At 30.2% G+C, this 23,399-nt stretch overlaps 3 protein-coding genes across 12 annotated transcripts in view; 1 reads left to right on the top strand and 2 right to left on the bottom strand.

The window, feature by feature from the left end:
* LOC106784636 (clavesin-2-like) overlaps positions 1–6,594 on the bottom strand; it is a 10,293-nt gene extending 3,699 nt beyond the window's left edge. The window contains 3 exon segments of the mRNA XM_014744398.1: positions 297–640; positions 1,354–1,564; positions 6,379–6,594. Of these exon segments, the coding sequence (XP_014599884.1) occupies positions 297–640; positions 1,354–1,510 (501 nt within the window). The 5' untranslated portion in view covers positions 1,511–1,564; positions 6,379–6,594.
* Positions 6,595–6,697: 103 nt separating this feature from the next.
* LOC106784633 (androgen-induced gene 1 protein-like) lies at positions 6,698–18,417 on the top strand. 9 transcript variants are annotated; one of them, XM_014744392.1, is made up of 6 exons: positions 6,698–6,778; positions 10,096–10,259; positions 14,940–15,148; positions 16,600–16,737; positions 16,811–17,028; positions 17,149–18,383. In XM_014744392.1, exons 3-6 carry the CDS (start codon positions 14,990–14,992, stop codon positions 17,339–17,341), a joined length of 708 nt encoding a protein of 235 aa, XP_014599878.1. In that variant the 5' UTR covers positions 6,698–6,778; positions 10,096–10,259; positions 14,940–14,989; the 3' UTR covers positions 17,342–18,383. The 9 variants fall into 9 exon arrangements, with proteins under 9 accessions (XP_014599878.1, XP_014599882.1, XP_014599881.1 ...); XM_014744391.1 differs by lacking the exon at positions 6,698–6,778 and adding an exon at positions 7,017–7,164 and having other exon boundaries at positions 17,149–18,417; XM_014744390.1 differs by lacking the exon at positions 6,698–6,778 and adding an exon at positions 8,738–8,841 and having other exon boundaries at positions 17,149–18,417.
* A 609-nt stretch (positions 18,418–19,026) lies between these two features.
* LOC106784630 (protein smoothened) lies at positions 19,027–23,393 on the bottom strand. 2 transcript variants are annotated; one of them, XM_014744381.1, is made up of 9 exons: positions 23,271–23,393; positions 22,950–23,217; positions 22,418–22,735; positions 21,878–22,318; positions 21,623–21,795; positions 21,212–21,552; positions 20,847–21,048; positions 20,585–20,755; positions 19,027–20,507 (listed from the first exon to the last, which is right to left on the bottom strand). In XM_014744381.1, the coding sequence occupies exons 2-9, from the start codon at positions 22,956–22,958 to the stop codon at positions 19,256–19,258; spliced, it is 2,907 nt and encodes a 968-aa protein (XP_014599867.1). In that variant the 5' UTR covers positions 22,959–23,217; positions 23,271–23,393; the 3' UTR covers positions 19,027–19,255. The 2 variants fall into 2 exon arrangements, with proteins under 2 accessions (XP_014599867.1, XP_014599868.1); XM_014744382.1 differs by lacking the exons at positions 22,950–23,217; positions 23,271–23,393 and having other exon boundaries at positions 20,847–20,928; positions 22,418–22,521.
* Positions 23,394–23,399: the final 6 nt, after the last annotated feature.

Here is a 23,399-nt window from a genome sequence, read left to right as displayed (position 1 = left end):
TTTCTATGGAAATTGGACTTACACTACTTTCATAATCAATGATTATGCAATTTCATTTACCGATCAATTTTAAATTGTACAAAACATGGAAATTTTTTAAGAAATTAAACACGGACTAATTATACATAAAAAATTTACATTAAATTAAACACGAATTACGTGATATCTTATTTTTTTCAAAAATGGACTTATACCACTTTCAAAATAAACGGTCCAATTATATTGAATCAGTTTTTTACCAGTTATACTATTTGATATTATTATCATTTTTATCATTTTTATCATTTTTATAGGACCGGATTATACAATTTCAGTTTTATGATATAAAAAAAATGATTAGAAATCTTAAATATTACAAAATAATACTTTTGATAACATTCAACAAGTTTTATGGTAGATTTAATAAAAGCAAATAAAATTAGATCTTAAACTTACCTATCGCGAGCAGGTAAAACACCAGGTATACCAGCACGTAAGGCACGTTGAAGAGCAGGATCACGAGCAGTAAGATTTCCAAATATATCTTGCCGATGTGCTATCTGAGCTTGATAAGCAGCTATTAGAGCAGCTGCTTGTTCTGCTCGATACTTCCGGGCAAGCAGGAAACGCATAATATATTCGTCCGTACAATAGTTCAAGTCTAGAACAAGTCAATAATGATAGGTTGAAACACACATATATATATATATTTAATATATATAAATTTAAAAGAGAAGAGAAAAAAAATATGAAAAGGATTATAAAGGGACGGGGTCATTGTTATGCTCAAGGCGAAACGGGAAACAGTTTGAATACGGACGCGGAATTATATCGGGCAGGAAGGCACGAACCAGACTTCACCGGAAATTCGAAGCTTTTCAAGTTAGTCACTAACTATTCTTCTAAAATATATTCTTTGTTTATTTGTACATTATTATTATTTGATTGGCCAAGAAGGGTTGTTCATATTTTGTAATATATAAAATATTTAACTATTAATATATTGCCAAAATGTTTTAATAAAACGTGATAGTGTTATCTATTTAGGTATAAAATACAAATATATTAAGTCCAAAATATTAATGTTGCTCGTTTAATTATTAATATATTACAAAATGTTTTAATATAAAATGCAATACAATATGTGGGTTATTTATTTAGATATAAAATACTAAACATATTGAGTAAAAAATATTAATACTGCTTTGTTTAATTATAAATATTTATTGAAAATGTATTTTAATTTAAAATATAATAAAGAGTCTCTATATTATTTATTTAGATATAATAAAAATGACTACGTAACTTATTGACCAACCCAATATATATTTTCGCGTATATGAAGTTGAATGTAGTATACAAAAATGTTCTTACCCACATCCGGCATCTCTCGAAGGATCGCTCGAACCGATTTAATGGCCAGCTTTTTGTCTCGCTTGTCCAACCTCACATCTTCTTGGTAAATGCTCCGAGAAAGCGTTGTACTTGCGTGACCACTCGGTGCCCACATATATTCGCAATACTCCGACATGTTTTCAAATATTATTCCCTCTTTTCTTCTTCAATTAAACAAGAGGAATTAATCCTGAAAGAACAAAAAAAAAACACAAAAATAACATAGATACGATTTTACACATCTATCTTAAATAATAATATCAATCGTTTAATAATTATTGTTATTTATTATTTCTATATTAACTATCGTAATATTCGTAATACGAAATTCGAGTACACCGATCGAATTACATTGTCCGAATCTGATCGCTGAACGCTCTTAGCTAACCGAGTAAATTTTTTATTTAGAAATAAAATTCTGATAAATGTTGACTTAAAAGATCAGTGTGTCTACAAACGCACCCATGAGTAAATAAACTCTAACTCGAGTAATCGCGATTTATCATTTTTATATTATTTCTTTTTTCCTGTTTATGGGTTTTTCTTCTTTTCTTTTTCAAAATCATTAAAAAAATATTTACGTGACTTTCCCAGGAAAGTTACGGCAAATAGAAGAAACTTAAGAAAATTATATCAAATGATTAATCATAACTGTTATTCGTATCTCGTAGGATAAGACGGTTACTCATTATATCAACTAAAATGCATTAACCTAAATAATGAGAATATCGCGTCTTCCCCCTAACCCCCCCTTCCGCCCCCATCCCCTTTCATTTCTTTCTTCAAAAGGTGCATGAATTCTACGATGATTCATCCAAGTCAAGGACCAAAGATCTTCAAGTTTTACCAGGTTGAAAAAAGAATGCTAATGAAAGGATATAAAATCGATGGATCTATCGATCGATTCAAGTAGATCAGTGACCAATATACTCCTTCAACTTTCTAAGAGAATGAGTCATCGTCGAAGAAGGCGAATCACCTCAGGAATCAACTACTCCTTTCGATAGAAAAAACTCTTTTGATCAATTACAACCATCGAAAGTCATTCCAAACCGTTAGATTACAGTCGATTACAACACCCGTTACACATAAACATTCGTGGATCGGAATCTTATGACATTATCCGAGTCATTTCCGCGATTATATTTCAATGTTTGCAACGATTGCATAATTAAAAAAACTCATAACAAGACAAATAAGACATAAGAGAAGAAGAAAAAGAATAAGAAGAAAAAAAGGAACTGAAGAAACGGAGGTAATTATAATGAACGTGTCGTATCAATTATTGTTAATAAATAATTCGTTAACTCGCACACAAATCTCACTAGAATTTACACAGCAGACACCACCAAGATCGATTAAAATGTACACTAAAAAACTGTTCAATTAAATTTCATTATTAATTGAAATACTTGCGTATACCTCTCAATCAATCTTCTCGGATGATAATTATTAAAAATCCAAGGACGATGGTAGAAAATGAAGAAAGATGAATTATGATAAAACAAAGATGACAGTAAGGATCTCAGAGATCGAACGTGCAAAAGGTAAGCTCGATCAGCGACTGACAGGTCGCCGATAAAATCGCATGCTAGTGGTCGTTGTTCACCAGAGTTATAGAGTGTAGCTCTTGTGAAATATGAAAGACCGGGATAAAAAGAGAGAGAGAGAGAGAGAGAAGGAGTTTTATAAATGTGTGTGTATATATGTATGTATGGAGTGAGAAGGAAAGGAAGGATTTTCAGTTGAGTTGTAAAAGATAGAAGAAGACAAGAAGAAGCCGGTTACCTGTAAGAGGGAGAAACATCGGCCAAAAGAGTAAAACAAGGACAGGATAAGCCGGTTACCAATGAGAATGTGTAATTGTAAATATGTATGTGTTGTGTGTTGTGTATATGAGAAAGAAAGAAAGAGAAGGGAATATGGAGGATGAGGAAAAGAGAGTGGGAAAAATGGAAGCTGACTCACCAACTTTCTGCTCGTTGCGCCGCTATTGTGAACCCGTTCTCCGAAAAATTCAACAACGTACATCGCTGTGGTACATTGGCGTCGACAGAAAGAGAGAGCCTACTGTATTCGAGTACTTACTTTTATCTCTTATATGTATGTATTACGTTTATGTGTATTTGTGGAGATTCATCAAGGCAGGTGTAAGAAAAATGATCAGAAGGAATCATTTTGGTGAGCAAGACATAACATCCAATTTTTTAAATTGGGATACAGTTGGTTTCTCGAATTTATTTCTTATTTATTCGTCGAAATTATATTGGCATCAAGAAAGAACCATTTTTGGTGGACAATTAACATCGAATGATTCTTTTTTTAGATTGGAATACAGTTGGTTTCATGATTTTACTTTTTATTTACAAAATATGTTAATGCAATTGATCGAAATTATATTGTCATCAAGAAAGAACCATTTTTGGTGAACAATTAATATCGAATGATTTTTTTTTAGATTGGAATACAGTTGGTTTTATGATTTTATTTGTTATTTACGACACATGTTAGTACAATTGATCAAAATTACATTCGCATAGAATTCGAAATGTTCGAATAATATTTATAAATGAAATTTTATTTTATTCTGATACTTGTGGAATGTTAAATTGTTTTTAATGTGTTAATAAACTTGTTTTATCGATAAAATGCAACAAAGAAAACATACGGCATAGATGGTGTATATCTGGTAGTACGTAAAAACGTGAAGTATTTATCTTTGTGCGAATAACGAAGAAAATATATCACTCGAACAATAAACGTTTTTAAAAAAAAGAGAGAAAGAGAATATGTTATTTACGAATGTGTTCAATAGTCACGTATTGCAAATTAGTCGATTGAAATACGTGCAATTATGCTGAGTTAATGAGACTATTTTAAAATTCTACGTACATTATAAATTATTTTTAACTAAAACGTTTTTTTTATGTCTTCTTATTTTTTGTTTTTAACTATTTACGATTAAAAACTAAAAAACTAACTTAATGGATTAAATCATAATGCATAAATATAATACATTTATCATCTTTAGAATCCCATATATAAAAATATATTACTCATAAATGTAAAATGTACTCGACATATCGATTTAAATTGATTTATAGGTAAACATACATACATTTGTAATTCAGATTATTTGGTTGATAAATTACGACCATCATAAAATAAGAATTGTTTACAAGCCTTTCAATTTGTAATAACACCAATGGATTTTGAGATGAATATTAACCATCGGTTTGAGATTATTGCATCTTTTGTAATACTTCAAGGACGAAACTCGGCGATATATCGAATGACACACGGATCGATATTTTCGAACGCGTTCTCTTTGAGATACATTCGTGATACCTTTATAGAAAATATCTATTAGAATTTTGCAATGGAAAATGTTTCTTTTGCGAATAAATTTAATTTAATCAAATGTAGTTTGAAACTATTTCCAGTTTTTTTCCTTCTTTATGGTTAATTTATTTTTAGTTATGCACTTATTGAGAAATAATGTTATTTAAAATGGAATGGAAAAACGAGTTGGTACAACGCATTGATACATGCGTAATTCGTGTTTACAAGTTGCGTGGTAGCGAAGCAAACCGTAACATACAACATCATCGAGGACGCAGGTTACGTAATATGACGCCCAAGAAACGAACTGGTAAAACGAAATGAAAAAAATTCCCTGCCAATCTTTTTTCTCTCTGCCATATCCAAGGATATTCGATTAATCCTACAAACGTAATATCGGATTACCTTATTGGCTTAAAAATATATGTCTAGTTTGCACGTTGCAAACAAGGTCAAAAATGTCTACTTGCTACTTTTTTATTCGTTAATTATTCATTTTTGTTTAATCACAGGATAGTTTTAGACAATTAACTGCAAAATCAATGGCATTTCAATTGACTACAATGGAACTAGCAAAGATACCAGAAACTTTTGACTCATACTTTATCTCCCTCTTTATCTCTCTCTCTCTCTCTCTCTCTCTCTCAAAGTTCCTATTAATAATATTAATTTATTATATTGCCAAAATATTAAAATGTAATTTTATTGTTTACTATTGTTAAGTCATATCTTGAAGATAATGGAAGAGTTATAGTGTTGAACCATGCTAACGTGTTGTCAGCAGTTCAAGTTGGAATTCCTTTTGAGGACGTTTCCATGACGAAAAGTTCGAACGAAACCGATTATCGATTTATCACTGGCTTATCATTTGCAAAGCTGAAATAACCTAGGACAAGCTTATCGGTTTTCTATCTTTTTCCCTTCTTTCTTTCTATTTTCTTTTCTTTTTCTTTTTCTTTTTTTTATCGATTGAAATAAAAAAAGACACAATTAACATAATATGAAGTTCATGTCAATTTACCAGACGTTTCATATTTACCCAACGAGGAGAGATCTTATAAATATCGTTTATTTTCATTCGTATAAAAAAGAAAATTATTTTAAATTTAATTTGTGTGAAAAATAAAAACATTAAAAAAGCTTGAAAAAAAATCTTTAATGAAAAAGGATAAATATTGTAATAAAGTCTTTGTCAATGTTAACTGGAAGATCAATGACATTTAAATTGACCATAATGGAGTCCACAGTGATACCGAAAACATTACATCTCAAGAACGAATAATCAAATAAATTTATAAAGTTGAAGGGTATTTAAAAATATTATTTTATCAGTGTTTTATTTATGTTAAGAACCGTTTGCTTAAAATACATTCACCAATTGGTATATCGAAATGTATGTGAAACAATAAATAATTGTTAAAACCATCATACAGTTGTCAATTAATTTTTGACATTGAGAAAAGAAAAATGTATCATTTGGTCTCTAAATCATTTAATTCGTTTACAATATAAATAAACAAAAGAAAAAAAATATATGTCTGCAAAGCGAGAAAAAAGATAATACACTACAAATACAAAGAAACATTTAATTGTAAGTATCGAATTGAAACAAAAACAATACTAACGTATTCAAACATGTAAAAATAATTCGAAATTTCTTACCAAGTATTGCTAAATAAATTCTTTTCAATATCGTAACACGTAAAACACAAAAATTGCACTTTGTTTTTGTAAGTATAGCATAAATAAAAAAATAAAAAGAAAAATAAATGAGATCCTTCGTATTATTCCTTTAGTGGTTAATGTTTTTGTTTAATAGGAAGACTATGATATTTTGTAGTTGCGCGAATTGTTGCGCTCGAATTGGTTCGAATTACTTCGAACCAACTTGTCGAGGAAACAGTCCAGCGCGAAACTGACAGTTCGAAACAGTCAACCCGGTAACCGACCTGTGGACTATGAACGAAGGCGCCACTTTATGGATTCCCCGAACATTCATCAGGACTGTGACTTTGTATAGTCAGTTGGTACCGAATAACAACGAGTGTAACTTGAAAGAAAGGTGCCCTGTTCTCTTTTCTTACCAGCAATTAATCAATCTTTTCGATTCACTAATAAATTTGCCATTACTTTTGTCATATTTTTTCGAGTCATTATTTTTATTATCTTATAAACATTTTATCTCTCTAAATAATTATTACAAAAAAGAGTTTTATTTTACCTTCTGATAAGTGATTCCTATAAAATCGCATGTATGTATTCACGCCAACTTTTAATACACACACACACACACACATACACACAGACATACTTGTTATCATTTTTGTGTTAACTACTGTGAATTATGGAATTAAATATTTTTAAGTTTAAAATATTTATTTTTAACTATGAACAAAGTAGTTTTTATTTGACTCGTCAATCGGTTGGACAAGCAACGTTACACCAAAGGTAAATCTTATGAACTAATAGTACAGTCAGCAGCCATATCGTGTCACTGCATGCATTCAAGTATCTCTACTAAACCGGATATTTGCTTAACTTATGATCATTGAAGCGAGACAGTAATAATTAGGATTTAAAATCACTTTATACCAATAATTAATGATCTCCAATTTTCATAGATCAGACATACACACACACATACATTCTCTCATTATTGTAACATTCGTTTGAAATAAATATTAAGATTTTTCAACGAGTCATGAAAAGAACATCGTCGAATAGGGTTCATACATTATTGGAGAGCATAAATTAAGAGCCATTTACGATGTACGAGTGTATGTAATCAAGTATACACTCTTCAGTAGAATSAAAAGACGTTAAGGATACTATTGAAAATTTTCCACACACATTTTTTGTTACATATTAATCCAAGCTTAGTATTTTGTTTAAATTAGTCTTTGTATTGAGAATAAATACGTTTTTGAATTAACTGTCGCAGATCAAAGTTCATAAAATTGCATACTAATAAAAAATCATTCTCGTCATTCTACGTTTTTGTTTTGAAAAAGCTTACGTTACTTCAGATCATTAGGCTTATTGTTTATAAGTTATAAACAGTTTGAAAAATGTTTGCTTGTTGGAAAGCAACATTAATTAGATTTCTTTAATTAAAAAATAAAATTATAACTAATTAATGTTGTATCCGGGATTATATAAAATCTTCTATTATCGCGTAAAACGATAACATTTACTCGACTCAACATGATATTCAAAAATTTAAAATTCATTTCGGCAAAATARTRTTKAYGAAAGTTCAATTGTAAATGATTAGAAACGATCTTTGAGCCATCAATAAAAAAATAATTGATAATTAGATCATATTAATAAAATATAATATAATATCCCGCTGTGATAATAAATAAAATAATAAATAATATTTATCATAACAGGAATAAAAAATTGATAATTAGAAATAAATKTTAAATAAATAAATGGACCGTTTATTTTGAAAGTGATGTAAGTCCATTTGCAGCCTATAAATATACATTATTTTAGTTAAATTATCCTAAAAGTAATGTATATAATCAAATTACATATCGATAAATTAAAAGAAACATTATTGAACTTGATATAATTAATGAATATTTTTAAATTAACCAATATGCAAACCTTTAATTTCCTCGAAACAACAGAAAATGGACTTACACCACTTTCAAAATAAACGGTCCAAATAATATACTGAACGCTTGCAACTTATAAGATCATCTTTGATTCTGTTTGAAMAGTCATACATTTAAAATAAAATATTATTAAATTTATATATGAAATTAGAAGAAACACTAGTCTCATTTGTTCATCTTATTTTTATATTAAAGTTAAATAATCTTGCCAAAAGTTCAAAATCTAAACAAAAACTAATAATTTAATTATCCGAGCATAAAGATTTTATCTTGGATGAATAAGCAAGAAGCTCAAATTTATAGCTATATCAGTTAAATGATTACAAAAAAAAAAGAAGGAGAGGGATAGAGGACAAGCTAGAAGGAAGTTCTAGCACATATCATTCATCAGTTTGAAATCGACTCCTCACGGAAATTGTTCGAGATTTTCACGTAGATTTATTCATAGTAATAAAACACAACTAATCGCATTAGATTATTATCTGATCTAAAAAGGAAAACGGTATTACATTATTTCGTATATTAAATTATCTTTATGATAATCATATCTCGAAATAAAATTAAGTTTCATCGATTATTCAAATTTATTTGTGTGAAACATAAATGTTTGTGTTTGCATATACACGTTTATCCCATAAAATTAATCTTAACTATAATTTTATCGATCTAATCCAATTTTTTCTTTTAATTACTTATTAAATTATTATGAAAAAAGTGATACAAAAATCATTATCATTACAGAATGAAATGAAAACCAAAATTTATATGTACATTTTAATTACAGCAAGTAACGTACAATTTTAATATTTTTTATAATTACAGGATAAAAGATAAACGTTTCTTATTACAAAGTGTTAATTTATTCACATGATTAAAAGTGATTACTTTAATAAGATTGAAAGAAATACTACCATCACTCACAATCGAAAAAGTTTCATGTAAGGAACACGGTTGAGAGTTCTTGTTCAATCGTATTTTAAGAATCTTCATTGGTTTTTATATTTTTTATAATATTGATTAATTGTTATATAATAATAAAATTCAATAAATTTATAGTGCAAGTTCTAAATAAGATTCATCATTGAAATTAGATAAAAAAAAGTCGGTAAGAGTGTAATAATTTTTGTATCTTAAACTCAAAAAAATTTCTAAGAATAAGTTACATTCAAATACATTAGAAATGAACGATGTTATAACAAATAAGATCGAATAAAAGTCATTTTGATTTTGAACACGATCGTTTCATCGATCATAATTACCACAATCAAGTATTAACCTCAATAATTTATTTCTCTTACGTATTGCACATTGCACGCACTATTGCAAACATAAAAATAAAAATCATATATAACATACTAATTCTTCGATTATATTATCTAAACAAAAAATATTATTTTGAACGAATAATCGTTGATAAATAAACTCACGTGTCTGTTTAAATATATATCAATTTTTTGATCACATTTTTTATTTTAAATTCATCTGTTTACATAAGAAAATTACTAATTTATTATTTGAAATTTTTGCCTTACGATCAAGATTCTTTGCATTATAATTTATACATATGCATACAAAGATTCGCATGCACACATACACACACATACATAAATACATATCGATTTAAATGCGTAAAACTCATACAACTTCAGAATAAACTCATTACACGCCGCTCTCACATTAATTCGAAAAGAAATTGAGAAATAAATCAATAAATTAAAATATTTTTGTTTTTTTTTTGTTTTGATTTTTGTTTCAGGAAAGATCTGACACAAGATGAAACTTTTAACTCACATTGGGTTTTTCTCCACGTCCCTTGTTTCGATAATTGGTGCTTATAGTATGCCAACTTTCCCACCATTAAAGAAATTATTTAACAACTTTAATCCTGGATTGTTCATGTTTCTAACGTTTTGGAACTGTGTAAGTAGGATTTTTATTAAAAATTTATTTTTCCTTCTTGACACATTGCGATATTTTTCATTGTTGATAACTAATAAGTATTTTACGCGAAGACGAAAATTACCATGAATCTAACGATAATGCTTTTTTATCTCTGAAATATTCAAATTTTATTGTCATTGTGAAATTGAGAAGTTTGAAAATATAATTGATAAAATATTTCTACATTAGCTCATTCAAAAGTAATTTCGTTTTTCCGATGGAAAATAAAAGACAATTTTTTCGTATCCGTGTAGAAATAAATATATATATATTATTTGTAATAAGATTATATATTATATTTATATATTAAATAGATACATAATTTATCATCATTTATATATCTAGGATAATATAAATGTTTTATGTTTTAAATATATTTTAGAAGTATATAATATACACTTTGTATATTTATTATTGATATTTTAACAAATACATTTATTTCTACGCGGGATATTTAGAATCCAAGACGTTTTAAATGATCATGTTCAGTCAAATTTGATAAATTCCATTTCTCATCTATTTCTCGCGTTATTACACGACAATTAGCATTCACCAAACTTTTTCGTATCGAATCACAAAAAGAGTTCCTATATTAGGTCCGAAGTGTCTATCGTTAAAATATCAAATGATTTTGAAGTTTTGAATAAGATCATGTATCGATAAACGCAAATAACGCAATTATATTTCTTTAACAAACTATTAGTATCCAAGTTCATTTAAAATATGTGTATTAAAAAATCCATCCTCATATATTATCGATTACGTTAAACATAATAAGAGATAAGAATATAATTAACGTTTCTACCAATTGTATAAATTTTAATGAGAGAGAGATATTTTATTATCGACAAAGTCGAATTTTTGTTAAACTTATCAATTAAATTATTTTCAAATAAAAAGGAAAGATAAAAGAAAAACTCAAAGAAATGAGAGTCAAGGTCAGGATGCCTAATTAAAATAGTGATGTAAGACTTTAATAAAAAGGGGTACCGCCATCTTATCTAACAATTCATTTCAATTCATTCGAAACTCTGAAGCATCGGAAATACGCTTAACGCATTGCGGTTTCAAACGGTTATATAGCAAATCCCGTTCGATTTCTTGCATTTCACGTTGAAGAGTATGAAGCCTTCGTCTGGGAGTAGGGTGCATAATTTATGATGGGATGCTGGAAGATAGAGAGAGAGAGATAGAGAAAGAAAAAAAGAAAGAAAAGGGAAAAACAAAAATGATACAACACATGAACGATTCGTATATCCACAAGCATACGCAATGTACAATTATACTTCCTAGACTTATTTGCAAACACATACACACACAGACACGTATATATATACCCACACACACACATATATATATATATATATATATATATATATGCATTTAAAAAACAAATTATAAAAAGTTATCACTTAGGGGTTATAAAAACATCAGGTGAAACACTATTACGATATAATTATAATTATCTTTTCAAGTTTCCTTATTTTGTTTACTTTGTAATTTGTTTTTCATTTGCACGTTGCATCTTAACCGAGATATTATGCATAAGGAATACATTATATGGGTATTATAAAAGTACAAACAGGTTTACTTGTATATATTTCCCCCGGAAATCTACGACTACGACTACGACTACGACTATGACAATGTAATGGAGCATGCGCGTTTTTGGTCTGCGCAGAAAATCAACCGCATACTCGTCGTCGTCGTTGCTTCGTCATCGTCCATCTCTTTTTTATTCATTTCGGAATAAAACATTACAAACTGAACTACATTTAAAATGAACATTTCCCGCATTTTCCTATCTCACGTGTCAAACTATTTAAACACAAGAAGCATACGCGTATTATTTTGAACAATCTCCCTTCGCCCCCCCCTCCTTATCCCCCTCCCCCCTCGCCAAAATCGATAGCAATACTTTTCACTTTTCGATGTCAATAATTCCAATTTATTTTCAGACGATCGTTCGATGCTAACCATGCGTAATTCATCTAATCAATTCGATATCAATTCGAAATAGATAAGAGATTATAAAAGAGGAAAGATCGTATAAAATAACCCTCTCCCCTCCCCACTCCAAAGAGGAAGTATAATATAACAGGAAAAATGGTAGTAGTAGTGGAACATCAGTATATGTCCGTTACGACATAAACTCACATCGGTTACTTACCTGATACGATATTGTGTTTAGTCTCTACTCGTTAAATAAGTTCATCATATTCATTGCGTGCATTGCATAACTTAGGGAAAGAAACAAGCATGATTTGGAATTTGAACAATTGACCTTTAAGATTTCGCAGTACTATTTCTTCTTCTTCTTCTTTTTCTTTTTTTTGGTGCTTATTTTTTCTCCTTGTTGTTAGGTTCAACGTATTTGGTTTTTCTATTTTTTCTTCCAACCCATTCCAATTAGAATTTATCTACTCTCTCTCTCTCTCTCTTTTTCTCGTTGTTTCTCTCTCTCGTTCTATCTCTATCTCTATCTCTCCAAAAGCCACTCGCATGCTCGAAAGTGAACAAGCATCAGAACGAACGTGGCCGCGCACGTCTTTTCTTTCCTTTTCCCCTCTCTCAATCTCTCTCTCTCTCTCACCCTCTCTCTCTCTCTTTCTTTCTGTCTCTATCTCTGTCTCTTTACTACCCTTTCTCTCTCTCTCTCTCTCGCTCCTTCCACCTCTTTTTCTCTCATCCGTCAGTAAGTAACAGTCTGTCGAGAGGATCGGAGCACGAGGTACGCGAATCATCAAGTTCAACGATTTTTATCAAGGTTTTTTCTTTTTTTATTTCTAACACGGATAATAATCAACATATAGATACATAGGTAATTGTTTTTTTATTTCTTTTCTCTCTCTCTCTATCTCTCTCTCCTATTTTTGCGTCGTTCAAATATTATATATTTTTTCATCAATAACACACTATTATAATATTTGTAAATCGGTCGAATAAGAAAAATTAAAAACTCGTGAGTATATACGGTGTAAATACACGTATAGGGGTAGGGGGTTGAAATGGGGGAGTAGGATTGGCTTCCTACCCGCGTGTCATCCAACTTTATAACTGAGGAAAAACAAAATAAAATATACGAGGGAGAGCGATGATGCGAATAAAAATAGAAAAATATCAGAAAGCGAATGTGGTCTCACAGTAAGTACGAGAGAGAGAAAGAGAGAAAGAGAGAGAGAGTGAGTGAGAGTGAGTGTGTAAGAAAGGAGACACGTGTGAAAGACATGCCGCTATGATATGCACCTACGTCGATGAACGATGATAAAAAACAATGTTTGACCCTTTCTATAGGGTCATCTTCGTGAACGCGTAATTAACATATCTAATGATTTGTAAATTATCTCTTTTTATTTTTGAATTTGCTCATTTTTCTTTATTTGTCAACAATTTTTGCTTATCTTTTCAAAAAGATCGAATGATTGTTACTATAACGATAATTTATGAGTTAACATTATTTAAAAAAAGAAAAAAAAACTAATGAGGATAATATTACATAAGGTTAAAAATGTATGTAGCGGTAATATTGCAAAATATTTAAATATATTTTATTTTATTTGCTAAAGATGATTTAATTTAAACAGGTCAGTAGGCAGTTATTGTATTTAAAATATTAATGTAAACGTAAGCATTTTTAGCCAAAAAATATAAGTATAAGTAAAAAATATTATGAACTTTGACAAAACGAGAATACAAAGATAATGGTTGAAACGTTCGAATATTTTATTTTTATCTTTTTAGTTAGATTACTTTAAAAATTTGTTATTTGTCTTATTTTAAAATAAACGAGTCAGTCTGATTAATCGTATTTGTAGTGTTCATTCGATAACATGTATATGAATTTTAATTAAAATAATATACGCAAATAATCGCAAAGAACGATAATTTCAATTGATAGCTTACATAAAATAAAATAGTACAGTAATCTCTCTGATGAAAAAAGAAGAACAAAAGCCTACGATGAGATACGCGCGCGCACACACATTCTATTTTAAATAGAGAACAGATTCGGTCTCTTAAATGAATTTTATTCTTTTTTTAAAGAAAAAGAGTTCCTGTACAGAGATACTTGAACACGTGCATGCAAAGATAAAAGAAATTTCTGCTTTGAATTTTCATCTAATTATCTCGAAATCGTGAATTCATTTAATTGATAAATATAACAGAAAAAAGCTAGATAAGATTAATAAACAACGAATGAAATATAGAAAGAAGTTTAGAGTTAGAAGAAGGGAAGAAAAAGAATAAGATGAAAATGAAGATGAAGATGAAGATGAATATAAAGATGAAGAAGAGGAACCCTTAGAGTACATCAGCAAACGAGGCCTAGTTTCTATCTTTCGCTATCTCCGTTATCGATCCAAACACGATCGTGTCTCGGCTGGTTGACAGTGAAAGAACCCAATACTGAAAGAGATAGAAATAGTATGCATATATGTATGAATGTATGTGTATGTGTGTGTATATGCGAGTTTTGTAAAAGACGAAAATATGGTCAAAAGGATGAAAAGGTTATTACAAAATTTATAAATTCACGGTGCCATTAGTAGCGTTATAATTTAGGTCATAAATATATATATATATATATAAAACTAGATGAAAGATTATGTTTTTTAAAATAGAAACTTAAATGAAGGAATAGTCTATATGTTATTCCAGAAAATTCCTGAGGATTCCAGAAAGAAAAATAAAGAAACTAGCCGTACAAGATGCGAGATTCCATTCTCATAGGATTTCACGCGATTGCATGTTTGCAATTCGCATATTCTGTTTATTACGATTTCACGTACACCGTGGTGCCAACGCATATAATGAAGAGCCACAGCGCTTTCGGTGGAAGATTTAAATTTCTCACATTTTGGGACGCGGTTAGTATAGTTTATGAAGGATCATTGTTGTCCTTTATTTTATTCATTTAATTTACTTATCAACACGTATATTATCTAATTTGTAAGTTATCATTTACTATGACGTGTCTATCCTTGTAGTTGGAAAAGAATCTTTTAACACTAAAAACCCGTTTGTAATCCAAACGTTTTCCTTATCGTCCTAATCTAATCCTAAAAAACGAAAAGAAAAAATAAAAGTAAAAAGAAAAAGAAATAGATTTATATGGTAAACCGCTTAATATGGTCGTAACTCTTACAACATGTCCTCTTATTAGCAACAGTCTACCCAGCTACCTAGCTACCTAGCTACCTAGCTAACTCGTTATGTAATCGGTGAAAACACAACGAGGATACATAATAATATATCTGTGATGAAGAAAATAAGGAAAGGTGTATTAACCTTTCGACTATAATCCAAAGACCAGCGGTGCGTTATCCTACAAGTAAAAAAAAATACAATTACTTAGGTTGACAAGGGCCCCAAATTCTCCACAAAATTCTAATTATTATTTAAATAAAAATCATATTCAATTCTACTATATTTGGGGTCTCCCGCATTCAGATATACTCGGAACTCCGTAAAGTTCAAATTCCAAAGTCTGATAATAATCCTGTTTGATTTGTTCGGAAACTAAAAAGGGAAGAATCAAGCAAACGTTTCAAGTTAAACCCGACGCGGTTAGACTGTAGTATACTTCTACTATTATACCGATTATAGTAAATAAGCCTAGTTTTTATTCGTTACGTGTTATTCAATACGAGTATGTTCTATGTAGTAAGATTACATTTATCGATTTCAGTTACACTCTTTCCACTTTCCTAGAAATTTTCTTCCGGGTTTTTGATTGTACATTTCTATTACCATCAAGACGCGTTCCGCGTAATTCCATTTTGTTATTTAATAGATCATTTTTCAAGAATCTCAATTTTTATATCTATCCTTTGAAAATAAAATAACAAATAACAAGTTACAATGTTTTGAAACGTGCCTCTCCTTGTCTTATTCTTATTCTTAATCGGCTATTATATTTTCTATGCACGTGTTAAGCGACTCTTATTGAATAGCAACGTCATTTTGTCGCCTTCGTAACATCACAAGCCTCTTATCCAATAATTGACTCTAACACGAAAGTTAATTCGTTATTTACAAATCTACTGATTACGTCATTCCAAAGTATCATTAACTTTTAGAATTTCAAAATTTGTACAAATTCTATTTTAGCATTCATTTCCATACACGTTTCTTATTCTATCAACTAACAGCCAACCTACTAGTAGATTCTTTATTACGACATATTTTCTAGATTGTCCAGTATTGATTCATTTGAATTTTATTACCACATAGTAAAAAAATAAAAGTAGACTTTTTAATTTGAAATAAGATCTGTGAAATAATGAACATTTGATTGATTCGTGATTTGTTGTTTCAGATATTACAAGCGGTATTCTTTTTAATATGTATCATAAACGATTTTTATGGTACCAATGCAGTTGCCCCAAAGAAACCACCATTTATCCGAAAATTAAAGGATTATCTTTTCGGGGCTCTTTGTTTTCCTTTAGCCATGGTACGAAAAAAATGATGATTGTCTTAAAATGAAATTATTTTCAATATTATCATATTAATAATATTCGTTACAGTTCGTGGGGATTACGTTTTGGGCGTTAATGTTCATCGATCGTGAATTGGTATTACCAAAGGCATTAGATCCATATTTTCCATGGTGGTTGAATCATCTGATGCATACGATGATCATGGTTTCAATCGTTATAGAGTTGTTGTTAGCACCACGAAAATATCCTAAACGATCGCATGCTCTTTCTGGTCTCATAGGATTTACGCTTACTTACTTAGTCTGGTAAGTTTAATTTGATTTATGAAATATGGAAAGAAACATCAAAACGTCGGTTCTCATTTATTGGAAAAACTTTTAACGAATTTATTATAATTGTAATAATGAATGAATTATTTATTAAAGGGTCCACGTGATATATTACAAGAACGGCATTTGGGTATACCCAGTGATGGAAGTATTGACGCCGGCAATGCGATTAGTATTCTTTGGAATTTTATTGATATTCACGTTGTTACTATATTTCACCGGAGAAATGCTGAACAAACTCGTTTGGGGTAACGGTAAAACTAAACAACACAAATCTCATTCCAAGTAAACCCCGCCAAACTTGTCACCGGCAAGTGACCACAAATCATGATCTGCCTCTCCATCGGTGGTGGTGGTGAATAAAATTCTCTTTTATTGTTCACTCGTTGAAAAAAATGCACGTTTTTTTTTTATTTTTCTTCTTTATAAAAAAGAAAAAAAGAAGGAAAGAAAAAAAAATAATAATCATTATCGTTATCAAAACATTAAAACAAACAAAAAAAAGGAAAAAAAAAGAAAGTAATATAAAGGGAAACCGAACAGACAGAATCCTCCCAGTTCCCGCAAAACACCCACCCTCTCCGAAAAGAATACTATGCATGCACACGGGCAGATTTCACACGGTAAATGCTGCTGAATCGATAATCCAACCTTTTGTTTGGGTCGTGTTAACTTTGCTCAACAGTCTGCAGACTGACTGATTCTGATGCTCAAAGCATGTTTTTAAGTGAGTTTATCTCGCTAAAGCTTTCAAATAATTGTGTTTACAACCCCTATTCCTGTTTTATTTGCTTTTTGTTTTTTTTTATATTCCCTTACCCTAATGGAAAACTAAAAAGTAATAGTGCCTGGATATAGAGCAAGTGACCGATTGTAAATAAAATTCGATTTAATTAATAATAATGCGCCTCTCTATTATTAGACTCTCGTCATAATCATTATTTTTGTACTTTTTTATAACGAGAGTATGATACATACTGTGGGTGAAAAAAGTATTGGGAAAAAGAAAAGATATTGAAATTAGTAGAGATTCTTATAGAAATCAACGGAATTTTAGAATCGCATCGTTTTCTCAGGTGGTGGTATTAGTGCAGCAAAATGAAGTGTTCAAATACTTTTTTTACCTACTATATATAATGTAATAATAATAAAAGTAATCAAATATTAATATGGTGTGCACGTAGGGACAAACACACACGCTACAAAGGTATATACCAATCATTATATAAATATATAATAAAAAATATTATACACATTTGAATTCGTTACAAATCTCGAATATATAAAAATCTTGTTGTATAGCAAACAATAAAAGTTAAAATATCTATATACATATATTTGTATCGGGTATAGGTAAAAAATACCTAGCAGAGAATAACAACCCAGATTTGAAAGTATTATCTGTGTCAACCGAACGAGAACAAGAGGAAAAACCTGGTCTTGCATAAACGATGAAAACGAATGATAAAAACGAATGAGAAAGAAAAAGATGAAGAATGTAAGATAAACATTGTCTACGAGCTTTAAAAAACAAAGCTCTGCTAATAGCATTGTCAAGGATGAGCTTAAAACAATGTCATTGACAAACCTGATTCATTTTCTACACTTTGTGCATTATTTTAATTAGGTTTCGACCTAAAATTATTTTTTAAACAATTATGCGTGAGTCATATTTTATATTGTTTATATCTAACGAAATATATATAAAATATTTTATACATAAATTTTCTTATGTATAAGCGTCCTCGCATTAATTAATATTTAAGTATATTTTGAAACAATTTTGAATTTTTTATGAAGAAAAACAAAATAGTTCTTTTATATTCCTTAAACTATGATACACTTAGAAGTCTGATATCATAAATACATTGGAATATTTTTCGATGAATTTAAACTATTTTGATAATAATAATAATAATAAAGTATATAAAAATATAGATATACACTATATATAAATATTATTGTATCAAAATCAAGTCATAAATCATTTACAGTAAGAAAAGTTTCGACATACTAATTAAATGAAAAGAAATAGTATATCCTTACCTATTAAAAACATATAATAATGTTAACATTTTAAATTGCTATAGTGTTGTACATTAAACATATGAATGAACTTTATTCTTCGATGATATAAAATATTGATCAGTGTCAATGTTCAGTCTTAAATATTGCAATATTCAAATTGTTCATTTAATTAAAATTACATTTGCGTTGCTTTAGAACTACAATGCCTGCTGTTAATAATCTCATCAATACTTTGCTTTAGTTCCTCCATTTCTAAAATATCGAGAGGCAAAGAAGTTTGTGTAGCTATTTCTCTGGCATTAATTTGCCCATCCGATTTATCCATTATTCGTGTTAATTCAGGACAACAAGATTTCAAACTGGATGCTAAATCACCCATACCAGCCTTTTTGTATGTGTCTTTTTTCTCCGACTCACATTTCAATTTTGTTTCACTGGACTCTTGGAGTAAATGTTTTAGGATAGCCTCGTCTTGTAACAAGTATTTACTTTTACGACCTTCTCTAGTTCTAATATCACTTTCGTGACAATAATTCTTGCCACTTTTGTTATTCATCTTACTTTTACTATTTTCCATTGGTTCTTCCATTTCCAGCATCTTCGTTTCTTCGTCAGGCTGACTATCATCACTGTCAGTATCTTGATCGTCTTTGTCTGCATTGCCTGCTTCTATATCAATATCTTTATCTCTCATATCTCGATGCCTTTTTTCTTCGCTACTTAAATTCTCATCGCTACCGCTTTGATTTGGAAATAAAAATGGTAATAACATACCCGGACTTTTCCATTCTAACATTTTAGAATTTAAAACACGTTCGTCCAATCCTGCACTAGCCGACCGTCTTTTCATATTAGGAACTTGAATAGGGACTTTAGATGTACCACCAATGGTCAATGCTGAAAGTATTTGTGCACCAAGCTGACTCTCTTGAGACGTAGAACTGCCTCGACGAAAAAGTGGACCAACTTTGCTAGATCTTGATTTAGCAAAATCTCTTCTACGTTTAACACGACGTCCACGAGCACTTCCAGCTACCTTTCTCGTTGTTTTCAATTCAGCTATCTGCACGGATATCTGAGAATCCAATGAATTTCTTCGAGATTCCACTGATACCCGTCTCACGCTGAAACTTATTTCAGAATCAACAGAATTTCTTCTGTTGCTAGATACTGAACCTGTTGTTCCACCCACCAGTGCTCCTCTTCTTGTCACTAATTTTGGTAAAGCAGCAGCCCAAGTTGAACTAAAGTCTTGAGATGCTACAGAGTTGAGATCAAAATTTAATCCTACTGGATCTTCGTGAGTATTATGAAAACTAATCGATAAACGACCAGCACTGTTAAAAGTCTTGCGTTTTGCGAAAGCTTGTGCTATCACTTTGTGTTTCTTCAGTTTTATCGGCTCTTCAGTTTCACTATTAAAAGTCCTACAAAAAATAAAATAAAATGGTATCATTTAATCGTTTGAATATTGATCAAAATTACTTAATATGTAGCATCGTACCGTCGGATAAATCTATTCCACGTATCCACTGTGGATCCTGTCCAAACCCATGACGACATGAGAATACCAGCAAAAAATGGTGAAAGTAAATGCAACTGCAACTTGGCAGCACTTGGTCTTGCTTTCATTTTACATTCGGATATGTCTGCATACTTTGTTGTTATCGAACATCTTAAACAATTAAAAATAATTCATTGAACAATTACAAATAAGGATAAATGATAATATGATTAAAATATCTTTGATAGAAATGATTTCTTACATCATATAATCACGAAAACTTTTTCGCCATTCCCAAGAATGCTGAAATTCATGAATGTGGCAATAACAAGTCACTATGACTGCTGCAAATGTAAAAATTGAAAATAGGCCCATTCTAACGATGGTTTCTCTTATTTTAGAACTTGCTCTTTCAGATATTATTTCTTGACTACTGATTTTTAAGCGAATAAGCGTGATCAATCCTACAATGTAAATAAAACCATGAGTATTCATTTAAATATATAATTTTCTTTTCGTTATTATGATTAATACTTACATATAGCAACATCAGAAGCATAGACGAAAACGTACATTATTTTTATTGGATGGAACATATAATGAATATTTCTAAATAGTAAATCTTACCTCTGGACAAAAAGTATCCTCCCACGAGTAAAACGATTACCACAGGCCCAAGCAGAAACCAAGCTCTAACTGCATGATTCGAATAACCAACGAAACAGATACCAGTTACACTATTGCCATCTATTTCTCCCAATGCCATAATGGTCACCGTTAAAACAAGCGGTAAACACCAAGCAATGAGATGAAAATAAGCACCCTTTTTATCAATCCTATCTTGAATTTTACCAAGAGCTTGAAAACTCATATGCCAAGCGTATGTTAAAATGACAAACCACACCATCGCAGCCATGAGTGAATAATAAACAAGTACAAAAACAACAACGCATGATAAATTTTCTCCGCTGAAAATCACAATATTCTTATAGTTTATAGAGTTGTTTTTTATATTAAAATAATATAGAAGAAACATACCTTGGTTCACTCATTCTCAATGTACCATCTTTACGGCATACAATAACGTCTCTACTTCCAGGAGTAAATTGTACTAACCATCCTATACACGACACCATAAAACAACAATTGATATAAAATATAACTAACGCAGGATATTTATTTGCACTTCTCCAATCTATTAAAAACGTGACCTGTAACATACACAAATAATATTTAAAATATTATTAACTAAATATCATTGATATTATTAATCATTTTATAGAAGAAACTCACCACAGTAAAAAAATTAAATGAACAACAAATACCAGCAGCCCAAGCAATAAAAGAATGAATTTGTTTTTGCTCATCCGATGTAAAAAATGGATCATTGCACTGCGTACCACATCCATCAACGCCATCAAAAATTGCAAGCATATTGTCGGTTGGAATAAGTGGTTTCAAACATTTACCCGAAGTATTGAATTTCAATTCTCTAATATCATTTTTACATAATCTCGGAAAAAGTTTGGTATTTTCGCATTTGACGAAACTTGGCCAGATAGTATGATTGAATACTATTCTGCAAGGTCCAGATACCATTTTACACATTTCTTGGGATGGTAAATCAACAGTATCATTTATGCATTTAGGCATGAATATCGAACACAAGAATGGTTGTACGACTGCCCAACACTTAGGTATATGTCTAAGTGCTTGTAGTAAATATAACTTTTCCTGTAAAAAAAAAATCAGACGAAATTATAAAAATTCTATTCTTGAAAATATGTAAAATATGTAAATGTAAAATTATAAAATTTCAATTAATAGATGTACCTGAATTAATTTAGGTGTCGTATATTCGGATACAAGATCTAACGTAGTAGACAAATAAGGTAATCTGGTACCCATACAAGTATTGTTCTGCAAAGGTATACATTTTGCAGGTCTCCGGCAGTTCTCAGAATCAGAAGGCAGTTCTCCCAAAGGATACCTGTCCAGCAGATAATTGGAATCCTTAATCCTATGTCTATGACTTAAATCCAAATTTTTCCATGTTTCATTTTCGCCATTGGAATTGCCAGTAAAAGAATCAACCAATTCCGAGTTGACTACATGAAATATAAACAAACAGCATAATAATGCAATCATAATCTGAAACAAATAATATAAAATAAATTAAATTAAATAATAAAAATTAACAACAACGATAAGAAAAGAAAAAAAGCGCGCGTATTTTTATTTTAAAAAGTTGCCCCAGTCACGTGACTCTAAATGTAAACAATGAAAAGAGATTTCAATGGGAGGATAAGGAATGAGGGTGAAAAAACAAAAATAATAATAATAATAATAATAATAATAATAATACCTCACGCATAGAAATAAAAATATATTAAATGTTCAGGTATTCTTGATTAGCCACCGAGAAAGTCCTCCCTTTTGATCGGACAAAATGTCTCGCATCTTCTAGCAGCAGAACGGATAGTTGAGTCCAGTGTTCGTAGAAACCCCTGAGACCACACACGAGGAGAGAAGCTTGCTTTGAGAACGACTTGGACCACCCACGACGACCCCCGGTCACAACCCATACCATACTTCGCATTGTTTCGCATTTCCCAAGTTTGAAAGTAGCCTGGCTGCTAGACAGTTTCATAAATAATTCGTTGGTAGCGCTACTTGTGTTTCTTACCTTTTTATTTCAATTATTTTTCTTATTTTACTCTTCGTTTTTTATAAATGTCAAATATACTTCACTTTTTACATGGAAGGTAATGTTTTTTAAGATGGATTCGTAATTTTACACCGGTGAATATCATTA

The sequence above is a fragment of the Polistes canadensis genome, unplaced genomic scaffold (genome assembly GCF_001313835.1).
Source record: "Polistes canadensis isolate GaletaPanama2010 unplaced genomic scaffold, ASM131383v1 scaffold_38, whole genome shotgun sequence".
In the NCBI taxonomy this organism is placed as follows: Eukaryota; Metazoa; Arthropoda; class Insecta; order Hymenoptera; family Vespidae; genus Polistes; species Polistes canadensis.
The sequence above is the reverse complement of the archived record's forward strand: the minus strand, read 5'-3'. Positions and strand labels throughout refer to the sequence as shown.

Coding starts and splice junctions, on each gene's coding strand:
- LOC106784630 (XM_014744381.1), bottom strand. Junction 21,553..21,622: donor TTGAGAATGAGTGAACCAAG/GTATGTTTCTTC, acceptor TGTGATTTTCAG/CGGAGAAAATTTATCATGCG. Junction 20,756..20,846: donor AGTTTTCGTGATTATATGAT/GTAAGAAATCAT, acceptor TAATTGTTTAAG/ATGTTCGATAACAACAAAGT.
- LOC106784633 (XM_014744391.1), top strand. CDS start 14,990: ATGCGAGATTCCATTCTCATAGGATTTCACGCGATTGCATGTTTGCAA. Junction 15,149..16,599: donor TTCTCACATTTTGGGACGCG/GTTAGTATAGTT, acceptor TTGTTGTTTCAG/ATATTACAAGCGGTATTCTT. Junction 17,029..17,148: donor ACGCTTACTTACTTAGTCTG/GTAAGTTTAATT, acceptor TATTTATTAAAG/GGTCCACGTGATATATTACA.